This window comes from Rattus rattus, chromosome 5 (genome assembly GCF_011064425.1).
Source record: "Rattus rattus isolate New Zealand chromosome 5, Rrattus_CSIRO_v1, whole genome shotgun sequence".
In the NCBI taxonomy this organism is placed as follows: Eukaryota; Metazoa; Chordata; class Mammalia; order Rodentia; family Muridae; genus Rattus; species Rattus rattus.
Window position 1 is genome coordinate 90927950 of NC_046158.1, and position 26254 is coordinate 90954203.

At 43.4% G+C, this 26254-nt stretch overlaps 2 protein-coding genes across 2 annotated transcripts in view; one reads left to right on the plus strand and one right to left on the minus strand.

Annotated features, from left to right (window-relative positions):
• Aven (apoptosis and caspase activation inhibitor) overlaps nt 1–18094 on the plus strand; it is a 126028-nt gene extending 107934 nt beyond the window's left edge. Inside the window, exons 3-6 of the mRNA XM_032903889.1 lie at nt 13212–13282; nt 14755–14850; nt 16572–16908; nt 17641–18094. Of these exons, the coding sequence (XP_032759780.1) occupies nt 13212–13282; nt 14755–14850; nt 16572–16908; nt 17641–17756 (620 nt within the window). The 3' untranslated portion in view covers nt 17757–18094. The remainder of the gene's footprint in view (nt 1–13211; nt 13283–14754; nt 14851–16571; nt 16909–17640) is intronic.
• A 116-nt stretch (nt 18095–18210) lies between these two features.
• The window catches only part of Ryr3 (ryanodine receptor 3), a 528612-nt gene continuing 520568 nt past the window's right edge, over nt 18211–26254 (minus strand). Inside the window, exons 98-103 of the mRNA XM_032903887.1 lie at nt 24629–24763; nt 23099–23255; nt 22298–22362; nt 21846–21946; nt 19906–19957; nt 18211–19062 (exon numbers count right to left, since the gene is read on the minus strand). Of these exons, the coding sequence (XP_032759778.1) occupies nt 18967–19062; nt 19906–19957; nt 21846–21946; nt 22298–22362; nt 23099–23255; nt 24629–24763 (606 nt within the window). The 3' untranslated portion in view covers nt 18211–18966. The remainder of the gene's footprint in view (nt 19063–19905; nt 19958–21845; nt 21947–22297; nt 22363–23098; nt 23256–24628; nt 24764–26254) is intronic.

Here is a 26254-nt window from a genome sequence, read left to right on the forward strand (position 1 = left end):
ATCATCACCATCACCATCACCATCACCATCATCACTACCATCATCACCAGCAGCAGCAGCAGCAGTAGCAGCAGCAGCAGCAGTAAGTCTCAGTAAGCACTTAGAATATAAATTCTGTGTTACCTGGTGCCTCCCTCTGCATTCCCAGCTTCTTGTCCTATGCGATAGCTGTAGTACACATTTATGTAAAAGTATGTAACTACATTGTAGGGTGGAAAATACAGCACCATACAAAAGATACATCCAGGATGTATTTTATTCTTGGACACATAACTCCAGTTTGGGGGAATATGTGTCAACAATACAGTGCTCAGACCTTAGCTTGATGCTGGTCTGTGAATCTTGAAGGCCGTCTATAGGAAAGACTGACAGCCCTGTAGCTTCCTTCTGTCCGTGGATCTGCAGCTTTCTTTGCTTTGCCTGCTGGAAGTCTGACACTTTCTAGCTAGCGTGTGCTGTTTGCTCATTAACCCTTCACTGGGCCTCAGTGTCACCAATGGTCCCCTCACCTTATTCGAGGGGTCACAGCTGCTGTCGGCCTCCATTCTCGGCCTCCATTCTCGGAACTGCTTAGGGCTGTGGAAGAGGCTTGGCCCCAGGGTGCTTTCTTTCCCATTCTTTTCCTGAGGAGCCTTGAGAAGGAGCGTGCATGTGGGTGCGGAACCGGGACCATGGCTTCCAGTTAATGTTGGTTTGTGGCACATATGGTTTGAGTCCGAGCTGCTCATCAGGTGCAGCTTAGAGCAGGGGGGCACACTGGCAGCTGCGCCCACAGTTCCCACAGCTCCATGTCTGTTCATGGTGCATTGCTCCTCATGATGGTGACCCCAGCTCTCGTTCAGGAAATGTGAGATGCAAAAAGAACAAACAGGAACTTTAAAAAGAATTTAAATGGGATCATTATGCACTGCAAACAGCACTTCAAAAAGCAGACAGGCCTGAGGGACATTCTGCCTTCTAATGTAAGCAAGGCTCCTGCTTGTATAAATCTCTTCCTATATATTAAAATTTTCCTAGGAGGAATTTCTAAAGCTTGTTTATTATGAACAAATAGGATATTTTTAAAGCCATGCCTTTCCGTATCTAAGGATTCATTGTAACTCCCTTTAACAACTGGTCCATTGCTTGCTATCTTACAGGTTGGGAGTACTGACTTCAGTAGTCATCACTAAATATTCATGCCTCAGGATATCTCTAGTTTCTCCTCGTTATTTTTGAGAGCCATTTAAGAGCAACTGCAACTGAAGACCTCTGCCGTCTTTCACCCTCTCCCACTTGTTCTCATCTGAAGTCCTCAACCTCAGAAAGTTCTGATTGCAAACATAATTCTGTATTTTACATTTCTGTTACATATTCAGCAAACCTCATGAAAATGCAGTTTTTTTCTTCCTATTTCTCCATTGCCTACCCCTTTATGGCACATAGAGTCATTTCTTTGGTTTAGTCTTAGAACTGTACATTCATTCACTGGCTCATTTATTCTTCCTCACATAGATTTATGGAGTAAGCACAGTTTCTAACTGTTGGCAGTGTGCAAGGTACTGCAGTAGTCCCCGAAATATATGGTAGACTGCAGTGTGTACAACGTGCAGAAATCTTGACTCCATGGGAAACAGGAGACGGGGCGCTCACAAAGGCAGAGTTGCGAATACTACTGTAACTCTGGCAAAGCCTGCCTAGAAACTCTAAATGAAACTTTGTAATAAGATATGAAACCTAGATATTGTTAGTGATGCACGAATGCCACCAGAGTAGGGCCACTCTGGCACACCATGCAGGGACCTGCCTTGACACACTGTAGCAAATTGGTAGCTGTGGAAACTACAGTGTGCTCTGATTTTTGACAGGAAGCCTAATCAAAAATCTCTTAAAATTCAAATGACCTTGGATAACATTTGCTCATTAAAATCACAGCTTAGTAAAATAGTGTTTTCCAAAAGCAAACAGCACACTGAGATGAGAAAGTAAGTTAGTACTGACTTTCCCTGCTTGTAGGAGCTCACTCACACTCATTGAGTTGACTAGAGGGAAGAGGTAGAGAAACACATAATTAACTTAGATGAATATGTGAGATAGATGTAGCCAAGGAAGTGTGAGCCTTTTAATTAGTCTACTAATAATTTCCAAAACAGAATTCTCATGCCAAGAGGGAGGGTAATAAAACATAAACACCCAGTGGGTATGGACAGAAATGATATTGGAATTGGAAAGAATAGTTTTATTATACTGACTGGGATTAAAGGTACTACAGAGGCCAAGAATATACACATACCTGTGATCCCAGCATTGAGAAGGCTGAGGCAGGAGGATTGTGAGTTCAAGGCTACCTCATACTAAATAGACCTTGACCAAGTAATTAAAAATACACAAATCCACCATTGTTTGAATAATATGGCTTTAAAGTTTAAAATTTTTACCTTTTATACCATTTAAAGTCTTTTCCTGCTGTAGTGAAATGATATCCATTTTATGGTTTTGTTATTTGAATAGATTTTGATATTCTAATATAGAATTCTGGGAAATGCGGCCAGTGATACAGTTCTTGTTGGCTATTCATGCCATTCAAGAGAACTCATGGACTCCCTTTGTAAACTTTGTATATTTTGTAAACTTTATAACCCTCAAGGCAGAAAAATGGCCAGGCCCGTCCCCCAGATCTCCCCAACTGTCATAACTGCTTTCCAGTCTCTGTGACAGTCACAAAGGTCATCTCCAGCCCCTCAATAGGACCCTCCTCAGATTATGCTAATTTTAGGTAAAAATCTGAACAAAAGCCACTAATCCCCGAAAGTCCCTTGAGCGCCCCCAACCTCAGGACTTGAAATCCCAACTCACCATGGGAATCTGTGCCCCAGAAAGCACTGCTACTCCTCCCTCCCTCCCTCCCTCCCCCAAGGAGCCCTATTATAAAGGCTGTGTTTGCTCAGTTCCTGCAGTGTGCCCCCTCCCAGGAGCAGTGGCAGCCACTCCTGGATTCATCCCTCCTCTCCCTGGACCCGCCCAATAAATCTCTTTTATGGGATGTGCTGCCTGGTGTGACTGCCATCAGATGCAGCTAAGAAGCTGTGAAGGAAAGGGGAGCAGGGAGGAAGTGGAGCAGGGCCGAGGCGCCTGAGCTCCTCAGCTCAGCTGGGGATCCCCTCCCCTGGGAGCTGCAATGCCTCTGCTGAGGAGGCTTCCTCTCAGAGCTGTGTGGTTCCCGAGTTCCCATGTCTCAGGATGTCACTTCATTGGGACACTGTCCCACCTCAGAGCTGTGTGGTTCCCGGCCTTCTGAGTCCCAGGACACCATCCCATCTGAGCAGGAAGGCCAACAGTTCTGCCCTGGGTCCCATACCCAGCACTAACAAGAAAGAATCAAACCACAACAATCGAAGCGTTCAAATATAAAATGACTTTTCTGAGACATATTTTCAAGTAATGTCTCCTAAGTATCTGTGAAAAGTCCTGAAAAGTATCTCAACTCCCAAGGTGTTGTGCAGACAGACCTTCCTTACATTGCAGATCATAGGAACAGCAATGACAGCGCACATGAATATTAGTTGTGAACTACAAAATAGTAATCTGGGGTTGTTTTTCATATCAACATTAATATGATGCCTTCACAGCCCTAATGCTCTCACCGTCTGTAACTTTGTCCATTGACCATCCCATCACGCTTTATGTTCTAGGAACACCAATGCTTGTACGGCTCCAGTAGCTGCATCCCGCTTCTGACTTAGGCTCTGCTTCTTATTACGTTTTCCTAGTGTTTTTTCCCTCTGTCATCTTTCAAATAAGGCTTCACCTTATTCTAGGAAGCCTCCCCTACCTCTGCACGCCTTGGGTTACCTTCCCCTCCACAGCAACATGGTCTTTCTTGCTGTAGTTGATTATGTGTTCATGACCTCACTTCAGGCCGGCATTAAACTATTCAGGTTTCTTCTGTGGAGCAGCACCCTTTCATGTCTAACTGTGTAGTTTTGTTGAATGAATGGATTAGATTCCTTTCCTATAACTGTGTTTTCCTGTGTAAGCATTGGCATTTTTTATGTTTGGGCAGTGTGCATCAATTGTTAGGTCTGAAACTTCTGCTTATTGACATGATGGCTTTTATCAGCTGAGGAACCATTAGCATCGGTGGTATTAGGGTCAAAGTTAGTTCTGCAGGTGTTAGGTTATGGAGGAAATACAAATAAACTTTAGGGGGACAAAATTTATATATATGTTTTTGTCAGCATACAGAATAGTGAGTTTATAACATTTAAATTTTATTATTATTATGTATTATATATGATGCGATCATGATATATGATACCATGGCACATGTGTGGAGGTCAGAGGACAGCTTTGTACCTCATTTTTCTACTTTCACTTCTAAGGAGATTCTGAGTATTAAACTCAAGGTGTCAGGCTTTTACACACAAGTGTTTTATCACCGAGCTACCTCACTGGCCTCATGATGACAGTTTTATGCATGTCAGCCATTATACTTTGCTTTGGTTTGACCCCATTGTCCTCCCCTATTTCTTTCTGCCTGAAGTTCTTTGGATTTTCTTATTCAGTCTTCTCAGATTATTTACTCTTCTCTTGGAGTGCTGTGCCAGGCTTCGATGTTGGATTTCTTGTAAAAATGATTGATCTAAAAAAATTTCCCATGTTGTCAGCAGTGATACAGAGCACAGAAGTATTTCACCAATAATTTGCAGGAACATAACTGCATTCTAAGTTCCAGAATGGCAGCAGCAGCATCCTTCTCTCAAAGTCTAGAGTTCCACAAGACTCTCCGGCTCCCTGTGGTCCCTCCATGTACTCCATGCAGATGAGAGCTGGTTTCTAGGGGTGCTGGAAAAATAGGCACATCCTGTATGTAACGTCAATGTGGACATTTGATGCTCAGGGGCTGTGGAGGCCCCACAGCTGGTGAGAAAGCTAACTGTAGCTCACGGTTGGGCAGGAAAGAGTGACTTTCTTGCTTAAATACCTTGACCTAACTTTTAATGGCTTGTATTGTCTCCTTCACTGTAACAACATTAGGTGCTATTCTGTTCTAGTTTCAACACCGAAAGACATCCATATTTAAATGGTAAATCTGAAAGTGTTAAAAATTGAAACTGTTAAGAATTTTTATGCCTTATAGACTGAACTCAGCTCTTTCTTGGATTGATGTGTGTGAGTTTGTGGACTTAAGATTTACTCTGGTTTTTCCAAATACTGCAATGTTTCACAGATAGGAACTTTCAGAGAGAAGAACTAGGGCCTTCCATCTCCATGGTAACCATTGTGGAGATCATTTGGCCTTCTGTTCCCTGTGGGACCTTTGTCAGCCTATAGTGTTCACTTGTGATTTATTAGACTCTGGATCTGGGTTGAGGGTAAGGGATGGCTATAACAAGGGGCAGGGATGGAGCTTCAGGGAAATGCTTGTCCAGAGCTAGTAAAACATGGGATGGGGGCCAAGTCAGTAGCTGGGGATGTGCTGTTGGAAGTGGTATTTAATAACTCTATTAGTGTTTAGTATGACCTGGCCAGCCTGCTAGTACTTGAGACTGAGTCCTTTGATTTTTAAAAATCAGGTTAGCACAATTACTGGGTGACTATCCCTATTCTGTTTTTCTATATGCACCCCTCCCCCTCAAGTTACTCGTTGTTTGAGTCTTGATCAGGCTACCTTTGTTCCATCAGCCTATCCTTTTTTCTTTTTTTTAACAGTGTTTCACATGTTTTATTTCGTTGTACATTCTTGTAGAGCTGGGTTCGTTTTTCTAGTTTTGTAGAAAAATAGATGTTCCAGCCACCATTTACTTAACTGTCTAATATATAAGGGCAATCAATATGTTCCTTGGAAAGACGAAAAAGTCTTGTGACTAACTCGCTTTTTAAAATTCTTTTTTTTTTTTAATGCTTAACTTTATTATTCCCATTTTATATGAGTACACTGTAGCTGTCTTCAGACACACCAGAAGAGGGCATCGGATCTCATTACAGATGGCTGTGAGCCACCATGTGGTTGCTGGGATTTGAACTCAGGACCTCAGGAAGAGCAGTCGGTGCTCTTAACCACTGAGCCATCTCTCCAGCCCTTTAAAATTCTTTAAAACAAAAATCAATCTCTCTCTCTCTCTCTCTCTCTCTCTCTCTCTCTCTCTCTCTCTCTCTCTATCATGTGTGTGTGTGTGTGCACGCGCGTGCATGCGTCCATCAGCCTATCCTAAGGATGTACTTCTCCTCCTGGCCATAAGCTCAGGGTGGCCTCCCTCTCAGTCTTCCTTCTTCCCTACCCTCTCTCCAACTCTCAGCCTCTTAACTGAAGTCTCACCTCCTTCTGTTCTCCTTAGTGATTGGCTGTAGCCACATTTATTTAACCATGCAGAGATGATTGGTAAGAAAAGTTTATACAACATCATTTGCTATCCCTGAAAATGTACTCCTGGGACTGTAAATAGAGCTTGGGGTTCAAAATTTAGCATTTGTATACACAGCACCTGACTAATCCCCAGCAGGTATGGTAATTCCAAGTCCAAACAAACGAACAAACAAACAAACAAAAAATCATAGTATCTAGAAGGATGCCGTTTGTGGGAATTGCAGGAGCATATGATAGGAATGGAGCGTGAGGCTTGAACAGATTTCCACATTCACCATCTAAGTTCATGTACACCCAGCTTTAGACCTCCTTCTGTGATCTTTATAGCTTGGCCTGAATGTCCAGGCTTTCTGATTGTGTTAAGTGCCTTTTTTGTTATGTTAATGGGACTGAAAGGAAAACTTAAAATCAAAGCAATGTTATCCATGACAATGTGGCAGATTTTTGAAAGTGTCCTGGTTCTGTGGGATTCTAGCAAGTATGTTATTCATGACACCTGTTTTCCAATTTGGGGAGTTAAGCAGAGTGAGAGCCCTGGTCATAAATGCAGTGAGGGGCTGTGTGAGCCTCTTCAATTTCACCAACACTGTCATTGTAGGAATATATGGATTCTATAAAAGCTCATATATTTGAAAACACTCTAGGCATTATTTCAGAAGCCTGTGGTACTCTCCAAAACAAAGTTCTGTTTATTTCTTAGTTTAGGTTTTCATGCCTTCAAATGTCATTAACATATCAAATATTGGGATACCAGAAATAAAATATTTATTGAGAATTTGTTTTCATTCTTTGGAACTCAGAGAATTCTAGCAAAAGTGGAGAGAGCTTTATTAGTTAATAAAAGAATAACTGATTAATACAATAATAAATTCTGGGCTGACAGATTTAGCACCTGTCCTCCAGAATATTTAACCTTTTCATAGATTCCCTTAGTTCTGTTTGGTTCTCTGCCAAAAATAGAATGTGGTTGACAAAGGAAAATTCACCTGGAAAAATATTTGCAGAGATGAAAATTTTCTTTAATCCTACTACCCTAAGAGATAATTGATCTTAAAATAGGTATATAGTTGTCATGGGCCATTTTGTTAGTATTGCAGATATATCTGCAAGTTGATTTTTTATAATTGAGATGATGGTTATCTTTCAGGGTCAATACTAGTGGATTACCCTAATTTCAAAAGGCTGTCATAGAATTTTATGTATCTGTTTTACAAATAACTGAACACAAGGCAAGCTTAGTTGAAATACTGGTTTTTATTACTGAGTCTGGTCCTGGCACCATGCAGGCACCATGCCAGCACCATGCCAGCACCATGCCGGCACCATGGTCGCTTTCCCCCATCGACAGCTGTGAAATTATGCCTGTGGTCACATCAGCACTGCAAACAGGCTTGTCATATTGACGAGGCGTCAGCCTCCAGCTGAGGTGGGTAGAAGAACAAGATGCTGTCAGGCCAGAATAGAGCCCTGGTGGCAGGACTGTTCTTCCATAGTTAAGCCTTCGTCCTCTCAAAGAGTGGGTAGAAAAGGCTTTTCTCCTCATCAGCGCCTGGAGCGGAGATTGGGCTGATGCTGATCAGTTTTACCCAGGGAAGCTCAGAAATCAAAGCATTGTGCACTGCGGAAAATGCTCTTTGATTTGTTTATTCAGTGTATTCATTTGTGTGTGTGGTGTGTGTGTAAGTTTGTGGTGTGTGTGTGTGTGTGTGAGTTTGTGTGTGGTGTGTGTGTGGTGTGTGTGTGTGGTGTGTGTGTGAGTTTGTGGTGTGTGTGTGTGAGTGTGTGAATGGGGGTGTGTACAGAGTCCAGAGGAGGAGGATGTCATGTGTCCTGTTTCACTGCTTCATGTCCGATTTCCTTGAGACCAGGTTGTGCACAGGCCCTGGCCCTGACTGTGTTTTCACCAGCCGTCTAGCCAGCAAGCCCTTAAAGCCTTGCTCATCTCTATGCATTCAGTGCCGGGGTTGCAAGAATGCGAAGCTGGGCATGTTTATTTGGGTGATTTCGGGTGGATCTGAATTCCTGTCCTTGCGCATGTACAAGCTCTCGTATCTCCTGAGCCATCTCCTTGGCCTCTCTTTTCAGTGTTCTTGGAAGCATCCTTAAAGCTGTTGCCCCACACCTGCAATAATCAAATACTTGATTCTTTGCACCATTACTTGATTTTGAGAAAACCCTTTTTATTTTGGCTATGGAAGATAACCAGAGTTGGCAATAGAGCAAGGACTTTCAAAATATAATAAAAATTTCTGTCTCTCTCTTAGCTTTTATTGTGTGTACATAAAACCGTGTCACCAGAGCAGAGTGATCTGCAGCTTTTAAGTGGGGCTGGCTCTGAACACATAATCCTCCATCCTCAGCCTTCCTCTGATAGTGTGGGAACAGCACCACTGCCTCCTAAGCTTTTCATAGAAGGAATGTGGAGCCTCTCGCCTTGCACTGTTCCTACCTCTCCTCCTCCTGCTGCTTTAGCAGATTCTATAGATTTCGCTTTTAGAAGCGTGTTTGGCTTTAGTAGGCCTGCCATGCTGGCGTTCTTATCTGCAGAATGGGACTTAGGGTTCTGCAGGCTACAGAACAGCCTCGGTCTTGCATTTTGCGTTAGGATGTTGTTGGAGTGTGCAGTAAGGCTTCCCTACTATCTCTTGTAAGTCACAAAGCTCATCATTGGCGCACCCCTCTGTGCTGTGACCTGCCGTACATTGTTACTTAAAGGAGGGCCTGGCTGTCCACAGCCTCACGCCTGATGTATGAGAAAGGAGCGCACTGGTGTGACACGTCAGTATGATTTAAAAGGAATCATTTAATCAGGTTTTTAGAAGAATTTGTATTCTGGGGCTCACAGTTTGGAAATGCTAATACTCTTTCATCTTCAATATGAGAATGAAGGGTTAGCCATTGATATATACTAGTGCCCTCTTTTACCAAGTTGGTTATTTGCAATTAGCCTCTATGTGCTTTATCAATGAGGACTGCTTAAATTTGACTTTTGTTAGTTGTGTGTGTGTGTGTGAGAGAGAGAGAGAGAGAGAGAGTGAGGACTGTGTCTGGGAGCAGGAGGGGTGAGGAGAGGGAGAGAGGAGGGAGGGAATGTGTATGTTACACACATGTAAGAATCGAGCTCAGGTCAGGCCTGCACAGCAAAGTGCTTTTCCCAACACTGACCAAGGCTGCTAGCCCTGTGAGATCTTTGGAAAAAGCCAAAAACAACAACAAAAACAAAAAATCCCCGAAACCAAACCTTTAAAAATCGTATCATTGTGATGTTTTAGATATCTCATTCTGCCATGCAATTTTCATTTCTTTATGCATACTTGATTTTTCTGTGGGTCAGAACAGACTTGCTGAGTGTCACCGTTTTGAATTTTAGCTACTTCTGTCTATGATGTGTGACGTGGATTATGAAATATCACCAGTGTGCCAATCTCTGGATCTTTTTCTACTTCGTCTTGTGCTTCCCATTCTCTTTAATAAACTGTATTAAATAAATACATTGCAGGTAGCTTTGGGCTGCTGTTCCGCTCAACTCCCTGCACCGGCTGCTCCTCCTCCCTGCACAGGCTGCTCCTCCTCCCTGCACAGGCTCCTCCTCCTCCCTGCACAGGCTCCTCCTCCTCCTCCTTTTGCCTGCAGCCTTAGGCTTGAGCTCACTTAAAATGGGCATCGGACATAGACAGAGGCTGCCCCTGTGTTAGCTCTGTCCTGCTTCTCGCATGAGAGACCTGGGGCCCTATCTGAAAACCGTGACATTGCAACTCTTGTCCCTCCATGGCTCTAAGCCCCAGTTTGTGTCCCGTGTGGAAGATTGGGAGACTCTCCACCAGCTTCACACCACCTGGGATGTTGCTCGCAACCTCCATGATCCCTTGCGGAACTGGCCAGTGCTCAGAGCAGAGAGCAGTCCCAGAAGGCAGCTTAACCCCTGTGCAGGTCTCTGGGGAAGGTTTGATTGTGTGCTCCGGCTTCTTCAGGTGGAATTTGTCTGTGGGGGAGGGCAGTTCTTCTAGTTTTTGCAAAAAGATTGATTTACAACAAGTTAGTCAATCATTATCAAACTCTTGTTGGTATTTAAAATTTCTGAAATATTAAAAATAAGTACAGCATACCTTATTATTGAGCCTTATCCTGATTATAATTATCTATGAGGTTTTATGAACACACACACATGCACGCACGCACACATACACGCAGACCCCTCATCTCATTGGCTAGCCAGCCTGTGCTGTATGGAGAGTTCCAAGTCAGTGATAAAGCTAGTTTAAATAAAAAGGTGGGCGGCCTGAGGAATGACACCTCTGGCTTCCACTTATGTGCACACATGTGCACCCATAAACACTCATGTACCCTCCCCCACACAATAAGGACAAAAACAACATTCAATAAAGCAGTCAGCTGTTGGCTAATTTTAAAAACCTCCAAGACTGATTTTTAATTATTATATATGTTAGGGGCCATCTTTCTTCATATAGAATTCTCTTGTCCTACTCTTCTTTGGGGTGCTATATTCTGAGAGGCTTACAGAAGCTGTGTATATATTAGAAACAATAGCTCTTTGTGCTGCAAATACTTCTTGTTTCTGTGCCACCTATGAGTTTGTTTTTTATTGTCACAGAAGACTTAAAATAATTTTTATATGTTATTTTTCATGGAATTTAATTTAAATATCCCTTTAGCTTCTGAATAATAAAAAGTTCAGCCTTGTTGTTGTCTGCTTGTCCCAAATCTCCACATCTTTGATCCATGCAAAATATGTTTTGAGTATCAGAATTGGGATGCTGCTTTACCCCTAATAAAGACTGATTTTCCACAGATAATCATGTTCTTCTGATGTCTGAATGTCCACACACCTGGATTGCTTTGGCATTCTCCTATTTTAAGAGTAGTTCTCTCTTTTATTCATTTAAATCAAGAAGACAAATTCCTCATCCTTTGAAAAGGCATATCTAGGACAGATGTGGTGGTGCATGCTTTTAATCCTGGCACCTGGGAGACCAAGGCAGGTGGAGCTCTGAGTTTGAAGACATCTTGGTCAGTCTACATAGTAATTCCTTCCTCTCCTCCTCTTCCTCCTCTTCCTCCTCTTCCTCTTCCTCCTCCTCCTCCTCCTCCTCCTCTTCCCCCCACTTTTGAGACTGATTTTATGGTGGATCCGTGGCTGGCCTAGGATTTCCTCTGTAGACCAGGTTGGTCTGGAACTCAGAGTCCTGCTTGCTTCTTTGTCCCAAGTGTTGGGATTAAAGGTATATACACCACCTTTATAAGACTGGTTGATGGTTGATGGGAATACTTCTTTAAGAAAAAAAATAATGAGGCTATGGATATAGCCTTGTGGTATAGGATTTGCCTAGTAAGCACAAAGCATTGGGTTCCAGCCCCTTCACTGTCCAAAGAATAGAAAGTTGGTTCTTTCCTACTCTTCTGTTTTGCTTTCCCTGGCCCCAACTTTGTAAAACAATTGCATTCCTGTGTTTTGTTCTTTAGTAATGAAGGTATTTTAAGACTTTCACTTTTCCTCTGGGTAGATTTGTTTTAGCTTATAACTCTTTCCTGTATTCTAACTCTTCAGGTGCATTTCTTCTGATAAAAAGCAATGTGGGTAAAAATGATGTTGATAGGCATTTACGTGGCAAGCATGAAGAATCACAGTAGATGCACACATACAGGGGCAGTGAAACTTCATTTTCAGAATTTTGAAGTATCAAATTGGTTTGCCAACAATGAAAAGTATTGATTTTCCTTGCCTTCGATTTTACAATATGTCATTGTGCACTTTAGGCTGGTGAATGTAGAGGTGTCCTACATTTTGCTGGTGTCTATCTCTTCCTTTTTGCATTCCTTTCCCCCAGTTTTCTTAAATGAAATAAAAGAATAAATTCTGTGGTTACATCACTTGGCAGATAACACACAGGGAAGAAGTGAGTCTGTGCTGAGCTTAAATTCTAGGTAGGAGGTAGAGAGAAAGAGGCACATAGGTCTTCAGGGTGAGAAGATGAGAGAGCTTTGATGTATATACACAAAAATACAAAACAGGCTGCCCAGGGAGATAGAAAGTAGATGAAGTGAGGCCAAAGTTTAGCTCCCTGTGAAAGCTAGGGAGAGAATTCTTTGTGTGTAGATGCATTGTTAATGCAAATTCTTCGGTGTGTGTTCATGCACAAAGCAGGCCTTGTGGCAGAGCATAGAGCTTGCTGCCCACGATTATTTTCCATGCTTGCTTACGGTGCCATCATGCATCATCTTTGCTGGCTTACCTCAAGAGCTCAGACAAGTACACTGTGGTTTGCACAGTGCTCTAACGCACAGTCTTTGAGTTTGCTTTGTGTCTGCATTCAGACGAGGTTAAGGTTAGAGTGATAATGGGGTTTATAACCTATCCAAGAGATCGTCCACCACACTGCAGGTCAGTCCAGAGATGCTCCTTCAGTCTCCTCTTCCCTGTTCTGCCTTGTTGGCCTCCCAAATAGAAATATGAGCTGCTTTGAATGAGCAGAAGAGACGGAAGTAGACGAAATGCGGGTAAATGGCCACACCCGCCTGATCCTTAGTGTGTGCGATGGTGGCTTATTGAGTGGACATCAGTGAAATAAGTATAGGTGTCAACAGCATAGTCCAGTGCCGAGATGTGTGCACTAGGTCCAGGACTTGTGGCTGGCATCACTGTATTTGGGGAGGTGAGCTACTCAGAATGTCATGTGTGCTCTAAAGTGGGAAATTAGAAAGACTGGCTATTTTCTGTATAAAACTACATACATATGTGTGTATGTGTGTGTAAATATGTGTTATATGTGTATAGATATCAGTTATATATATTATATATAAAACAAATAGCAAATATATATATATATATCCCCCCCCCTCTTTCTAGGGGACTCCTTTTCACAGTTCCGATTTGCTGAGGAGAAAGAATGGGATGGTGAAACTTCATGTTCAAAACAGGTAAGATAAGTGTGCCTTGAATATAGGTTAGCTCTTCTCAAGGCCAAGGCCCTGCACCTCCTCGTTGTTATAGAGATGAAGTCATTATCTGTGGAAATAACTGTAATCCACTTGTGTGTTATTCTTGGCTACCTGCCCTGGAGAGAAAGTGTACGGGGAACTAACTGATAAGGTCCTTCAAGCTCGAGTTTACTTGGCATCTGTGAATATGTCACATATTGAACTGCTCACAACTTCAGGAGGAAGTTAATGGTTTTAACACAATAGATTACTTTGCTATTTGTTTTTCTTTTTTCTTCTGCTTCTTTTTACACCCCCCCCCAATATTCCCTCATTAACCTTGTACCTCCCTCTGTTACCTTTTTCTTAGTAATATGGAATAAAAACAGGTATCCTAGAAGTCCTTCAGCCAGTCCTTAAACCACAAAGGCTGTGTTTGTGAGTGAGTGAGGAATGGATTAGGTGTTGAATTCCTACTCCTTACCTACCCTGAGGATCTGTAAGAGAGGATTTCACTATTTTCCAGTCTGACCTTGGTTTTTCTCACATTCATTTATGGTGGGATGAAAGTGCACCCCCCCGTGTGTGTGTGTGTGTGTGTGTGTGTGTGTGTGTGTGTGTGTGTGTGTGTACATGCCCCAGAAGTTGATATGAGAACTTTATACATGAATGCTATATATCTATTATTTTTCTATTCCTCCAACTCCTCCTTTACCTTCATCCCTTTTCAAATTATGACCTTTTAATGTTACTATTTTGTGTACACACACACACACACACACACACACACACACACACACACACCACTGAGTCCATTTCGTGTTGCTTCTATGAGTATATATTTAGGGCTAAGCATGTGGGATCAGATAACCTGCCAGGGGGTTGTCTCTCTGGAAAAGAATGATTCTTCCTCTCTCAGCAGCCATTGATTGATTGTAGCTCTTCATCTAGGGGGTGGGACTTTTGAGATATCCCCTATCTACATTGGCGTTGGTATTATCATTATGTGAATCATGTTTAGACAACTATACTGTTAATGATTAATGGGTGCAGTTTTTTGTGCTACCATCATATTTAGTGCAGCTGCTGGAGAGAGCAAGTTGCTGTTTTCTGATTGGAAGAGAAGCAGAGCTTACCCACCAGCTTCTTTGGGGACACCTGGTAACTCCATGTTACTACATAATCAGCTCTTCTTTCTTCTGCCTAGGATGGGGCAGTCATGAGTTTAGGAGATGTTTCTGTTCGGATGTCATACAATTGCTAGTTTTCTCCCAGTTTGAAGGTTAGAGTGTCCGTTCGATGTGCTGGTGATCACTGTCCTAACTATGTTCAGAGAGTGAACTGTGGGCTCCCTGTTTGGTAGAGAGACATTAAAACTCATTGACTCATGATTGGACTCCCAGACAGAAGTAACTCCAGTGAATGGCTTTTTACAATTATTTTATCATCTCTCTTTTTAAAAAACCCTCTAGAATTCAGCGCTCTACGTGGACAGTGAGTCACTGGTTCGAGCCCTTCAGCAGCTGCCTCTTGCAGTCCGTCTTAATGTTGCTTCAGAGTTGATCCAGGTAAGTACAGAGTCTTCCTGCTGCCTGGGTTGGGGCAAAGGAAGGACCAGAGGGAAGAATATAACTTGCAGGGTATCTAAGCCCTGAGCTTTTCTCATCATGAACTGAGGCCTTAGATTGAGGTGTCATCTTGTAAAGTTTAAAGGAAAACAAACAGTTGTTTGAGGTTATTGTGTTATGTTTTTTATATATGATACATGATATATGTGGTCAAATGTAATAGAATTGAATGCAAAAGTCTATGAAGTCTGGCTATTGACACAGAATCTCCAGGTATCAGGCTGAGTTGGCACTAGGGACAAGTGGCAAGTAGATAAGTGTGGTTTTTCCTTCCCTGAGCTCAATCTACTGGAAAGGATTAGTATGAATCCATTGTGAAGTAATGATACAGCTGCATGGAAATGATAATGTGAATTATGGTGTCTCATGAGAGCTTGTAGTGAGGAGCCTGATGTTTCATGGTATGGCTAGGACTGGATTTCCTAAGGAAACAGTGGGTAAATTGAGGTCTGAGGTATAAGAACGTGACCTGCAGTGACAGGATATGACGACCCAGGCAGATCGGCATCAGTGAGCATAATCACATTAAACATGTGCTGGTGGACTAGAAAGCAGGCTGTAGTGTTGGCATGTATATTCATGTCTGCGTCTGTGTGTGCTCCATTGCAAAGTCAGAGTAGGGAAGCTGCCTCAAGGAAGCTGTCATTTGGGTCCAGGTGATATCCTGAGTATCACCTGGGAAGTTAAAAATAAGGAAAACAAATAAAACTTCCAGATTTTCACAGATCAGTGAAGTGACTATAGGATTAGCATAGAGGACCACACCCTGACTTTACTCTATTCAACCACAGTGCTAGATAGTGGTCAAGTTCATGTTTGTAAGGCCATGCTGAAGTAAATTTCCGAGAGAGCTTTGAGGAGTTACTAGCAATGTGGGTCTTCAAGTAATAGCAGGGGCCAGTTGCTGTAGCACACACTGAACTTTATTCTGGGTCCCTGACAGCCCTGTGGCCTATCCTCAAGAAAGTTTCTCAGCCTTATAACTGAGACTTGTCATCATCATATGTGAAGTCTTTGAAGCATAGCATAGATAGTGAAGAATGTACAGATAAGTATGTATAACCATGGAGTTGGCATCTATGGCAAGTCAGAATATTTCCAGTTCCTTAGAGGCCATCACACATGCAATGAATTCCCATCCACCCCCAAGACTGCTATTACCCTGGCTTTATTACTGTAGTTTTACCTGATTTTGAATTTTCTATAAATGTAACCAAAATCTTGGCAAATGATCTGGCCCCTGCATGTCCCTGCATCCAAGCACAGTGAACCTCTACTTGGCTAATTTTGTCTTAATAACTTTTACAGATAAGTGGTCATTCTTTGTTACAGGCTTAAGTACCAATTTGAATAGACTTCTGTGGTACAGTATAGCTTTCAGGCTAAGGATGGGAAAATGTAGGCTTTTTACTTCACCTCTGAGCTAGTTAGTCCATAACAGAGGGGAGTAGAACGAAGAGGCACAGCCCTGTGATGTTTCCACAGTCTCCTCATTTGCCCTGGATGGATCAGGGTGAGTGCTGGAGTTGAGCTCCAACAGAAGGTCCTACATGAGCTCTCAGAACTGAGATTCCTACCTACAGGGTTATATGGCTTAGCTTTCTGTGCTTAAGCCAACACAAGGACTCTATTAAACTCTGATGTCATGCTTCCCTTTTCAGACCGCAGTTCCTTTAGAACTTCCACAGGCGAAACCAAGGAGAAACGATGATGGCAAGGAGCTGGGCATGCAGTTAAGGGGGCCCCTCTCCCAGCTCAGGTCTGCTGCTGGTGGGTGTCCCAGGTCTCTGGGCAGAGACAGTTTAAGACAGAGCCCTTCAGAAGGTTCGCAGAAAGCATCTTCCCCACCACAGTCAGCGGCAGACCATCTGGAAGAAGAGCTGGATATGTTGCTACATTTAGATGCACCTGTGAAAGAGGAAGACAATCTCTCTCCAGACCAGACATCCCAGGACCAGGAGCCAGAAAGAGATGGGCAGATAGCCCAGGAGGAAACAGGTATGGCCTGCATTTCATTTCCCACACGTCTTCTCAAAACATACCCTCCTGTGTCTGACATTGATCCAGCCGTGTGGCAGGTTTCTCTTCCCATGGCAAATCAGAGCTTCCCCTGAGCTGACCTTTCTGACAGTTTCTCTTACTCAATATCCCAGGCTTCCAAAGTGGCTACCAGCCTGTTTACAGTATTAAAGTTAGAGCTGCAAATTGAGCTGCCGTAAAAGCCTTTCTGTAGAAGACCTTTTAATCGATTGAACAGGCTAAGACACTAACTCTTCTCACCTCTTAGTATTTGGGTTTGTTTTTTAAAGCAAAAGAATGTTTTATAACTTGTGAATATTTTGAGCTGGTAGCCCTTCTGATGTGATGGGGCCTAAGGTAACTTTCATATCAATGTACAGTCCTCAAGAGTCATTGTGATGTTTCAGGATTGCCTGAAACAGAAAACAACACTGAGCTATGCTGTTGGCCTTATATTAAAACAAACTCCACAGAACTAGTGAGTAGTGAAATTTATCTTCAGAGTAAATAGAAGAGCAAACCCAAATCTTTGCTTATTTCATTTGGATGCTATTGATTGTATCTTAGGGGCTGACAATAATGAGAATTTCTTGCTTGTTATTAGAAAATAATTTGTGCTGTATATGTCCTCGAACACACCCCAAAGAAGCCTTAGCTAACCTCAACGTGAGAACTGATGTGAAGTGGCTAATGTTGCTTCTGTCTCCATAGTTCCTGAAAAACCATCTGTGACCAGAGACAAAACTGTGGAACCTGGGCAGCCGAGCACATCGAAAACTGTCACCGAGGAAGAGCTGGAAGACTGGCTAGACAGCATGATTTCCTGAAAGGGGGAAGAGTGCTTGGAGCAAATGTTGGTTGCTGTCTGCGTGAGGGTGGGCTAATTTACCAGATCCCCCGTGCTAACGTGTCCTGTTATGCTTACAGCAGCCAACACCTATCTCAGTGTTTGATGGCATCTGAATGCATGGCTGAGGCGTGTTTGGGGCTTCACTTCTGTCATTACCTGGTTTAGTCATCTACAGATTTCACTGTGGACAGGGGATATCACAGCTACACTTTGAACCTCCTTCCTGTCAACCTTTCAGCATAGCAGGTGGTATTTAAGGGAATATACTCAAGTTACAAGGCATGCAGTTGGTCAAAATAAACACCCTCTGATGTATGGACTCTTCCTTTCTTCATGAAGCCCATGGGCTACGTGTCTCATGTCCCTGACTCCAGCAGTCAGGTCACTGTAGAATGACTGGAGAGTGGCACATGACAAGAGGTCAAACCAAGAACTGGCATGTGTTACTTTATTGCAGTGGGCACTTCATTTTATTGGAGATTGACCTAAAACATGGCAGCTCCACTACTTACATTGGACCATAAAGCATCACTCGAGTTTGGTATAAGATTGAGATTTTTCTGAAAGTTCAGTTCAGTGCCTTTCTTCAAATAACAGCAGTTGACAAGCTGTTACTGAAGAAATTATGTGAGTAACCTCCAAGTGCAGTTTCATAAAGTAAGACAGAAGAGCAGCAGAGCTGTTTAATGGAGATGTCTTTCTGGAACACAAACATAAAAAACTTGCATAGCTATATCTAAAGAGATTTTAAGGCACTTAATCGATATCTCAGTTTCGACAAAGTGTTTGTTTTCTATTTCTTTAGCTGCTTAAAGCTTTTCAAGCTGATTCTGGATACAGTCACTAGCAAGTACCATGGAAAAATTAGATCTCAGTTAACATGAGTTGAACATGAATTTGTGTAGTTCTGCCCATTGATCCCCGGTAGAGTCCTCTTGCATGACGTTCAGGTGTTCAAGACTTCACATTTCTCTGAACCATCCCAGCGAACTAGCCGTTTTTAGAACCAAGAGCTGTGTTAGCAGTCAGGTGGAGTCCTTGGCACTTTGCCATCCTTTGCGTGTCCATTGGGCACAAAAGCCAAATCAATTACCAAATATACTTGTTGTGTTAAAGAAGTGTAAAAGAAGGATTCTGTTGCATTAGAAGGTGACTGTCCAGAATCGTAGCTTGTTGTGAGCTCAAGTTTACCCGAGCTGATCTTCATATTGCTTACGGAAGCAGTCTCCAGCTGGGAAGAAGTCCCAACACCTTTCCTGGTACATCTTCCACACATAGGATTCCTGAAACAGTGTAAGCAAATGGTACTTTGTATTGAAACCACAAAAGCTAAAGCCCAGTTTGCTTTTGCTCCGTGTGACTTCCTAGAGGGAGACTGATGGGAATTGATTCAAGGCCACATGGGCCTGTTCTCACTGCAGGCTCAACTGTCCCCAGCTCGCTTGGTTTTTGAGCAAGAAATCACAGTCTTCCCATTGTGATTGAAGGGAAAGAGTAAACCTACCCTGTGCCCCTTCTATCATATTTGATCCTGTGCCAGTTGTAACTGGAGGACTAAAGAATTCGGGTTGAGGGGACATTTCATGCTATCTGAGGCCTGGTCTAGAACCCAAGTGTTTGAGTTATGAAGTTTTCCCGTCCATTGATGTTTGGATTTTGAGTAACTAGGCTTTTCTTCCTGTCTTCTCCACCTTTCTCTTCATAGTTAATCACAGAATTCTGTGGCACAGCTCCTCAGTCATCCTCCCTCCACACCTCCACATTCCTGTTGTCGCCCACATACAAGGCCGCTCTTTCTTATGCTGTCTCTCCCACCGTCTTACTCTGAATCTCCTGCTCTTGTTCCAGCCACCCACTCCATTTGTCGTTGTCATTTTTTCTCTCTACTGTCCTCCCACCTCCAGCTATTGTACAGAAAAGCAGTAAGCACAGTGGCTTGAAATGTCAGTGTTTGTTGAGCAGGATTATCAGAGGACTTGGGGAAGAGACTGACATCACCACAGAACTCTCACTTCTTAGTGAGATAAAAAGCTTCAGATATCCGGGAGTGTACTATTCAGTTTCAAGACTTAGTAAAGGAGGACAACACAAACCTACTTAGTTCGTAGTTAAAAGCAGTTTCTCACCTGACCCGTGTGTTCTGTTTCATCCTTGTTAATCAAATACATAAGGAAGAATCTGAAAAAGAAAAAGAACAAATAGGGAAATAGTGGTGTGGCATGGAGGGGCTCGTGTTTAATCCTAGCACTCAGGAGGCAAAGGCAAGTGAACCTCTGGATTTGAGGCTAGCCTGGTCTACAGAACAAGTTCCAGGAAATCCAGGAATATGGTGGGGGCGGGGAGGGGAAACCTTCATAACTCCCAAGGCTACTTGCAAGCTATCTTCACACACACACACACACACACACACACACACACACACACACACACACACACACACACACACCTGCATGCGCCCAATCCTCTACCATAAAATTTTCATTAAGCCAGGTTTGAAATCACGTGTAAAGAATGAGTCAGGAAAAATGTGGACAGTATCTACTTTGAGGTCACACACCTTGCAGAAATTTCACTTTATTTTTCATTGCAGAAAACCGGGAAAGGACAGTGTATTTTCATTTGCACTAAATTATCTGTATCAAAGATTTGAGTTTGTCTGTGGCACAGGAGTGTGCCAGGGAGCTGCACTCTCAGTTCATATTCTATGACTTCTACGATGGTTTCTAGGAGAACCAATCTCATGCCTTAAGAAAGGGAAATGCTATACTGGTAAATAAAGAAGAGGAAGTTGAGAGAGGACCGTGCATGCTGGCAGAGCCGGAGCCCCAAACCTTGAGTTCTCGGAACTCAAGTGCTGTATCTTTATCTAAGGTCCTGGCACACAGAAACAGCTCATAACTGCAACAGTTTCTTCCTTCCCTCTACCAAGATGGAGACTTTATTTCCACCACACTGAGGACACAAGTCAGGGAAACATGGTTCTTCTCCTGGCATTTAACTGGCAGATGACCACATGGAGTGCTGCAAGGTATCATGGAAGGCAATCCTAACCCAGATGACTAACATCTCCTTGTCTGTCACTCCCTGGTGCTGCCTGCCATAGGGCTTATGGGCTCAACTTCTTGAGTTGAACTTCTTGAGTTCTTGACTGAAAGCCATTTTAATGAGAAATGACTGTGACAAATGCTCATGATGCTAGGGAAAGAGTGTTATTTATTTAAAAACAAACAAACCAACACCTTTCCCAGGGTTCAGCCTATTTTGTCCTAAAGAGAGATACTTCAACAAAATGCTGGAAGAGAAAGGTCAGAGAGCAGAATATTCATCCCATTGATCATACTTTCTGAATTTGAATGATCAGGTTATATAATTAATTACCCAATAAGTGGAACTGTATAGGCTCAAATAACTTGAATGAATGCTTTGCCCTAGGAAAGTGAAGTATTTATTATTTGCTTGTTAGTGGCCAGACAGTGCTAATATTGAAACCTTTCCTCAGAATATCTCACCTTCCTGCAGAGCAGACAATGTCCGAAAACTGACCACACAGTTCATCAGTGTGGATCTGACTGCCCTTTCTTGATATTACCCGATGTTGTGCTGGGGTGGGGAAAGGCCTTTTTCTTTTTTTTTTTTTTTTTCCGGAGCTGGGGACTGAACCCAGGGCCTTGCGCTTGCTAGGCAAGCGCTCTACCACTGAGCTAAATCCCCAACCCCGGGAAAGGCCTTTTAGTAAGGTTATTCACAGAGGACAGAAAGGAGAAAGGTAGAGGTGATGAGTCTGTCAGTAGTTGGTGGTAAAAGTAGACATTCTTGAGGATTTAGAGAGAAATTGCTGGAGATACAAGCTATTGAGAGGAACGGGGTCTAGGCATGGCTCAGTTGACAGTTGTTCCCAGTGCAGTGCATAGGGAGAACAGTGGCTCATACAGGCACCTGCAGGTTCTTTCCTGGTTATATCTACCTCTTCCAAACAGAAAGGGAGAAATAATATGAACAGATTGAACTTCGTGATAGAGTTTTTGTTTTTGCCTTAAAGATGACATCTTTAACCCAAAATACTTACAGATAATTGGCTAAGTTGTGCTCTTGCAATGTATGCGTTTCAAAACCATGAGGGGTTGTGTCAAAGTAGTCATTGCCAATGCCACAGATGAAGCATTTAGTCTATTTAAAAAAAAAAAAAAAGGCATGAGTACACATAAGGAAAATGCTGACAGTTGAATTGAGGACATGGAGAACTTTCCTACTTCCTGCTTTGGGCTATTAGGCATTTACTCCCACTTGCCTAGCTGAAGACAGTTCCCTCCCTCCAGTTATAAGATAGAGGAGCAGGCTGCGAGGGTATAGTACACAAGGCCTTAGTGCCCAGGGCTGGTAGATTGGTGGGGAGGAAGTGAGAGACAGGCACGGGAAGCAAACCTTTTAGTAGTTTTGCTTAGGGACAATCCTAGTTAAGAATCCTATTTATAGTTTGAGAAACCCATTTGGGGTTGAAATAAGTAGAAAGATCAGTACCTCCATGTCTTCCCGTACTTGTTCCTGCTGGTCCCTCAGCTCTCCAAAAGCATCAATAATAAGACCTGAAAGTTTAAATACAAAGGACAGAATACCTTCATCTGCACCATGATCTTAGGGGAGAAATGGCAGAGGCCATTCTGATTGTCAAAACAGTCAGTTGTCAAGCTGCGATAACCATTTAAAGCAAAAATTAAAGGGAGAAAGAGCTTTGCTTTCAGGAAAGTGCTAACCGGTTCTCACTACTTCTCTTGCAGTGACGTCATGTGCTGACGGCTCCATGCCAATAATGCTTTCCTCCTGCTTCTGAGCTCTCAACCCTTATACATCAGTATCCCATCTCAGTGTGACTCAAACTAAACTCATCATCTTTCCTTCTTCAGGTCCTAGTAAGCTGTTGACTAAAATATCAGCACCTTTTTCTCCGCTCTAAAAGGCAATGAGACATATCATAGTTTTGCATCTCCTTTCTCTTCTGCTTCCCTACCTCACTGCCTGAGAGAACAAAGAGGAGGGTAGGGCAAGCCATGGAGAGCATCTAGGAAGGGATAAAGACATAATTTAAAGTGAGGAGCATTCTGTGCATGCTCTCAAGTTTCTTGGAAGTGTCTGGGTGGCTCTTTGGCTCTGTATACACAAGGCATCACACAGACAACAAATGCTCTGTGAGTTGCTAAATTGGCGGGTTAGATGAGTTAGAAAAAAACTTCTTTATGAAGCAATCACCTGATGGATATAGAAAAGCAAAGCAAACTAGATTTATTCAATCCAGCTCCTATGTGCTCTAATTGACAACCATACCTTGAATGATGGCCAGCAAGATGACAATGACGAAGAAGAAGAAGGTAATATCAAAGACGATGCGATACATTTCATAAGGGTCACCAGCGGGATCTTCAATTTCGTCACCAATGCCGCCACCTGCTCTTACGCCCACATACATGTGGAAGAGGTAGCACTGGGGAAGATGGCAGTTGCAGGTCAGGTGACAGTTGCATGGCTCTCTGGGAGCATCTTCATTTTGTGCACTACAGATCTAACCATGACAACACTGAACTGGATGCAGGGACCTTCAGTGATGCTGGCCTCTGCTGTCCACTGCACCCAGCTTGCCATCTACCAGGATGGAAAGAGTCTTACACTTTGAATTGAAATGCATATAATACAGAAGGGGGTTAAGGCCCGAGGAGTACGGCATATGCCATCTCTCAGCTTTCCCTTGTTGAATTTCCAGAGTGCCAGCCTGGTTTTCAGGCTCTTTTTACTTCTCCTTTATTCAAGTGTATTTACCAAGGAATTCCATAGAATCTTAAGTATGGGATGAACATCCCTAACCTGAAATCAGAACTTTTTAAACATAAAACTGGTCAAATGCTGTCACGACACCTCACATGAAAAATTCAACACCTGACTGTGTAATGAATCATGGTCAAAATGTATGCATTCTAAATACACCGTGGAAAATTTCAGTCCTACTCTTAAGACAGAATATATACAGATACCACTGCCACCCCAATTGGAAGCACTTCTGGTCCCAAGAGCTTTGGATAAAGAACATTTAACACACTGAACCTGAGATAGATTTTGGCACATGTGTCTCTGCTCTCTGAACACTGCTTCATCCAGTCAGTCACCCTTATCCTTTTGCCTCACCAGAGGGCTTGGGCTCAGAGAAGGGCAAATGCAAAGCAAGGAGCAGCCTGACACCAGCTGCCAGTTACACTGGTGATCTGATGAATGAATGGCATTGCTGTCCTGTGAGGGTCCTTGTCCCAAGACAGCATGAGGGGAATTTTAGCCAATAAGCATTACCTGTTCATAGAGAAATGCTCACAGACCTATACCTAGCATGTCTCTCCCTGAAATTAGGCCGTGATAAGCCCTAGAAGATGTGGCTGCTGTGTCTACAGTGTGTTGCCCCCGGCTGTGCCTGTCCTCCCACTAGGCTCTAACAGGGTCCCATTCATCTGACACCCACCCCCCATCCTGCTATACCATGTTCTTCTGTGTCTGTTTTCAGCAGATGACTGAAATAAGGATCTCATCCTTGGAGCTTTGCTCCCAATTTTCAAACATGAAAACCAAACTTTTTCTGTCATGAAATTTAGATGTGCTCACTCAATGGCCTGTCTAATCTTCACCCCAGAGTGAGAGACATGCTGGTCCCTGTTGGCCCCCACTGTGTGATCACACCCACTCCCATCCCCTCCAGCTCCCCGAGACGCTTCCCTCGTCTGGGTGGATACACCTGGTCTCTATTCTGCCCGATGCCAGCCACCCCTATGGCTCCTGTGCAGAGCAGCCGTGGGACTAGGGCTGCTGCGCGCTCACCGTCATCATATCGTCACACTTCATATCCGGTTCATCGTCATCTTCGCTTTTGTTGTAGAATTTGCGGAAGAAGTTGAAAGCCACCACAGTATAGAGGTAAACAACCACAGCCAGGAGGCCAACAGTCAGAACCAGCTGAGGGTGAGAGGACAGATGCAGAGGAGTGAAATTTCAGCCCTGAGAGGCCTCTGGGAGACAGTGATGTGCTCTGACTGCTGGTAGAAAACAGACTGACCACAGAGGACCACGGAAAAGAGTTCATGCATGGAGTCTTTAGGGCTGGATTGTATCCTCCCTGTCATTATGGGTGGAGTCCTAACCACTAGTACCTCAGGATGTGACCGTTTGGAGACAGTGTGTAGAGAGGTTAAGTTAGAATGAGGCAGTAAGTGTAGTTAATCTTATGTCACTAGAAGAGGGGATTAGGAGCCAGATGACGTAAAACACTCATGCTCACAGAAGGACAGTGGCGTGTAATGGCAACAAGAGTACAGCCGTGCAGGAAGCAAGGAGAGAAGCCTCAGAGGAGACCAACCCATTAGCACTTTCACAGTACATTCTCAAGAGCCCGAAGTCATAGACGTCCATAAATTAAGCCGCCTGTCTAGTCAGAATTCAGTAGCATGAACTGAGCTCATAGGAAGGGAGGAGAGCTGGGGCTGCTTACCAAAGGGAAGCAAAAGAATTATGGGTTCTACAGTCAGCCACATCCCTACCAGCTCTGTGCTCTTGTGGCAACGCAGCCTCTCAGCTTGCATCCTCTGGGATTAACATCTAGCTTATGAGGTAGTTGTGACTCAGTTCCTGAAGTGTGTCTAGTGGCAGCTTCCCCACACTAACTCCTGGAATGTGGTTTTGAACACAGGGGGAGCACGGATGTACTTGTGAATCCATGCGAAGGCTCTGGGAGCAGAGTTCCACTCGCTTACAGAGCTTTTCCAAGGCTTCCACTCTGAAGCTGCTACCGAGAAAACCTGGAGTTCTCTCAGACCTGTAATTATTCCTCAGTGGTATTGTGTCACAGCAGTAAAGCACATAATCACCACAGCTTAGGGTTACTGGAGTTATTTCAAGTTATTGCAAAGATTACAATGATTGAACCAAGAAATCCGCCTAGGCTCACTGTGGTGTAACAGTACAGGTTTACTTCTATGCTGTATAAGGAAGTCAGAATTCAGTAGCATGAACGGGGAGTCCAAGGGGACTGCCCCTGCGGCCCATTCCAGCAGGGACTAGATACTGGGCTGGAGGGAAGTTGAACAGTGCAGATATTCTGCCTTCGAGGAACTGTAAGAGGGAATGGGCATGCATGCTAAGGTAAGCACCAAAATAGAAGTATTGCCAGCCTCCTGAGGGATGAAGTTACTCAGAGCTTGGGGAACTGAGCTCATAGGAAGTGCTTTAGAAGAGGGAGAACTGGGGCTGCTTACCAAAGGGAAGCAAAAGAATTATGGGTTCTACACTCAGCCACATCCCTACCAGCTCTGTGGTCTTGTAGCAACGCAGCCTCTCAGCTCGCATCCTCTGGGATTAACATCTAGCTTATAAGGTAGTTGTGACTCAGTTCCTGAAGTGTGGCAAAAGCTTGGCACATTTTAACTTTCTTGTATTCCTGTCCCATACAGA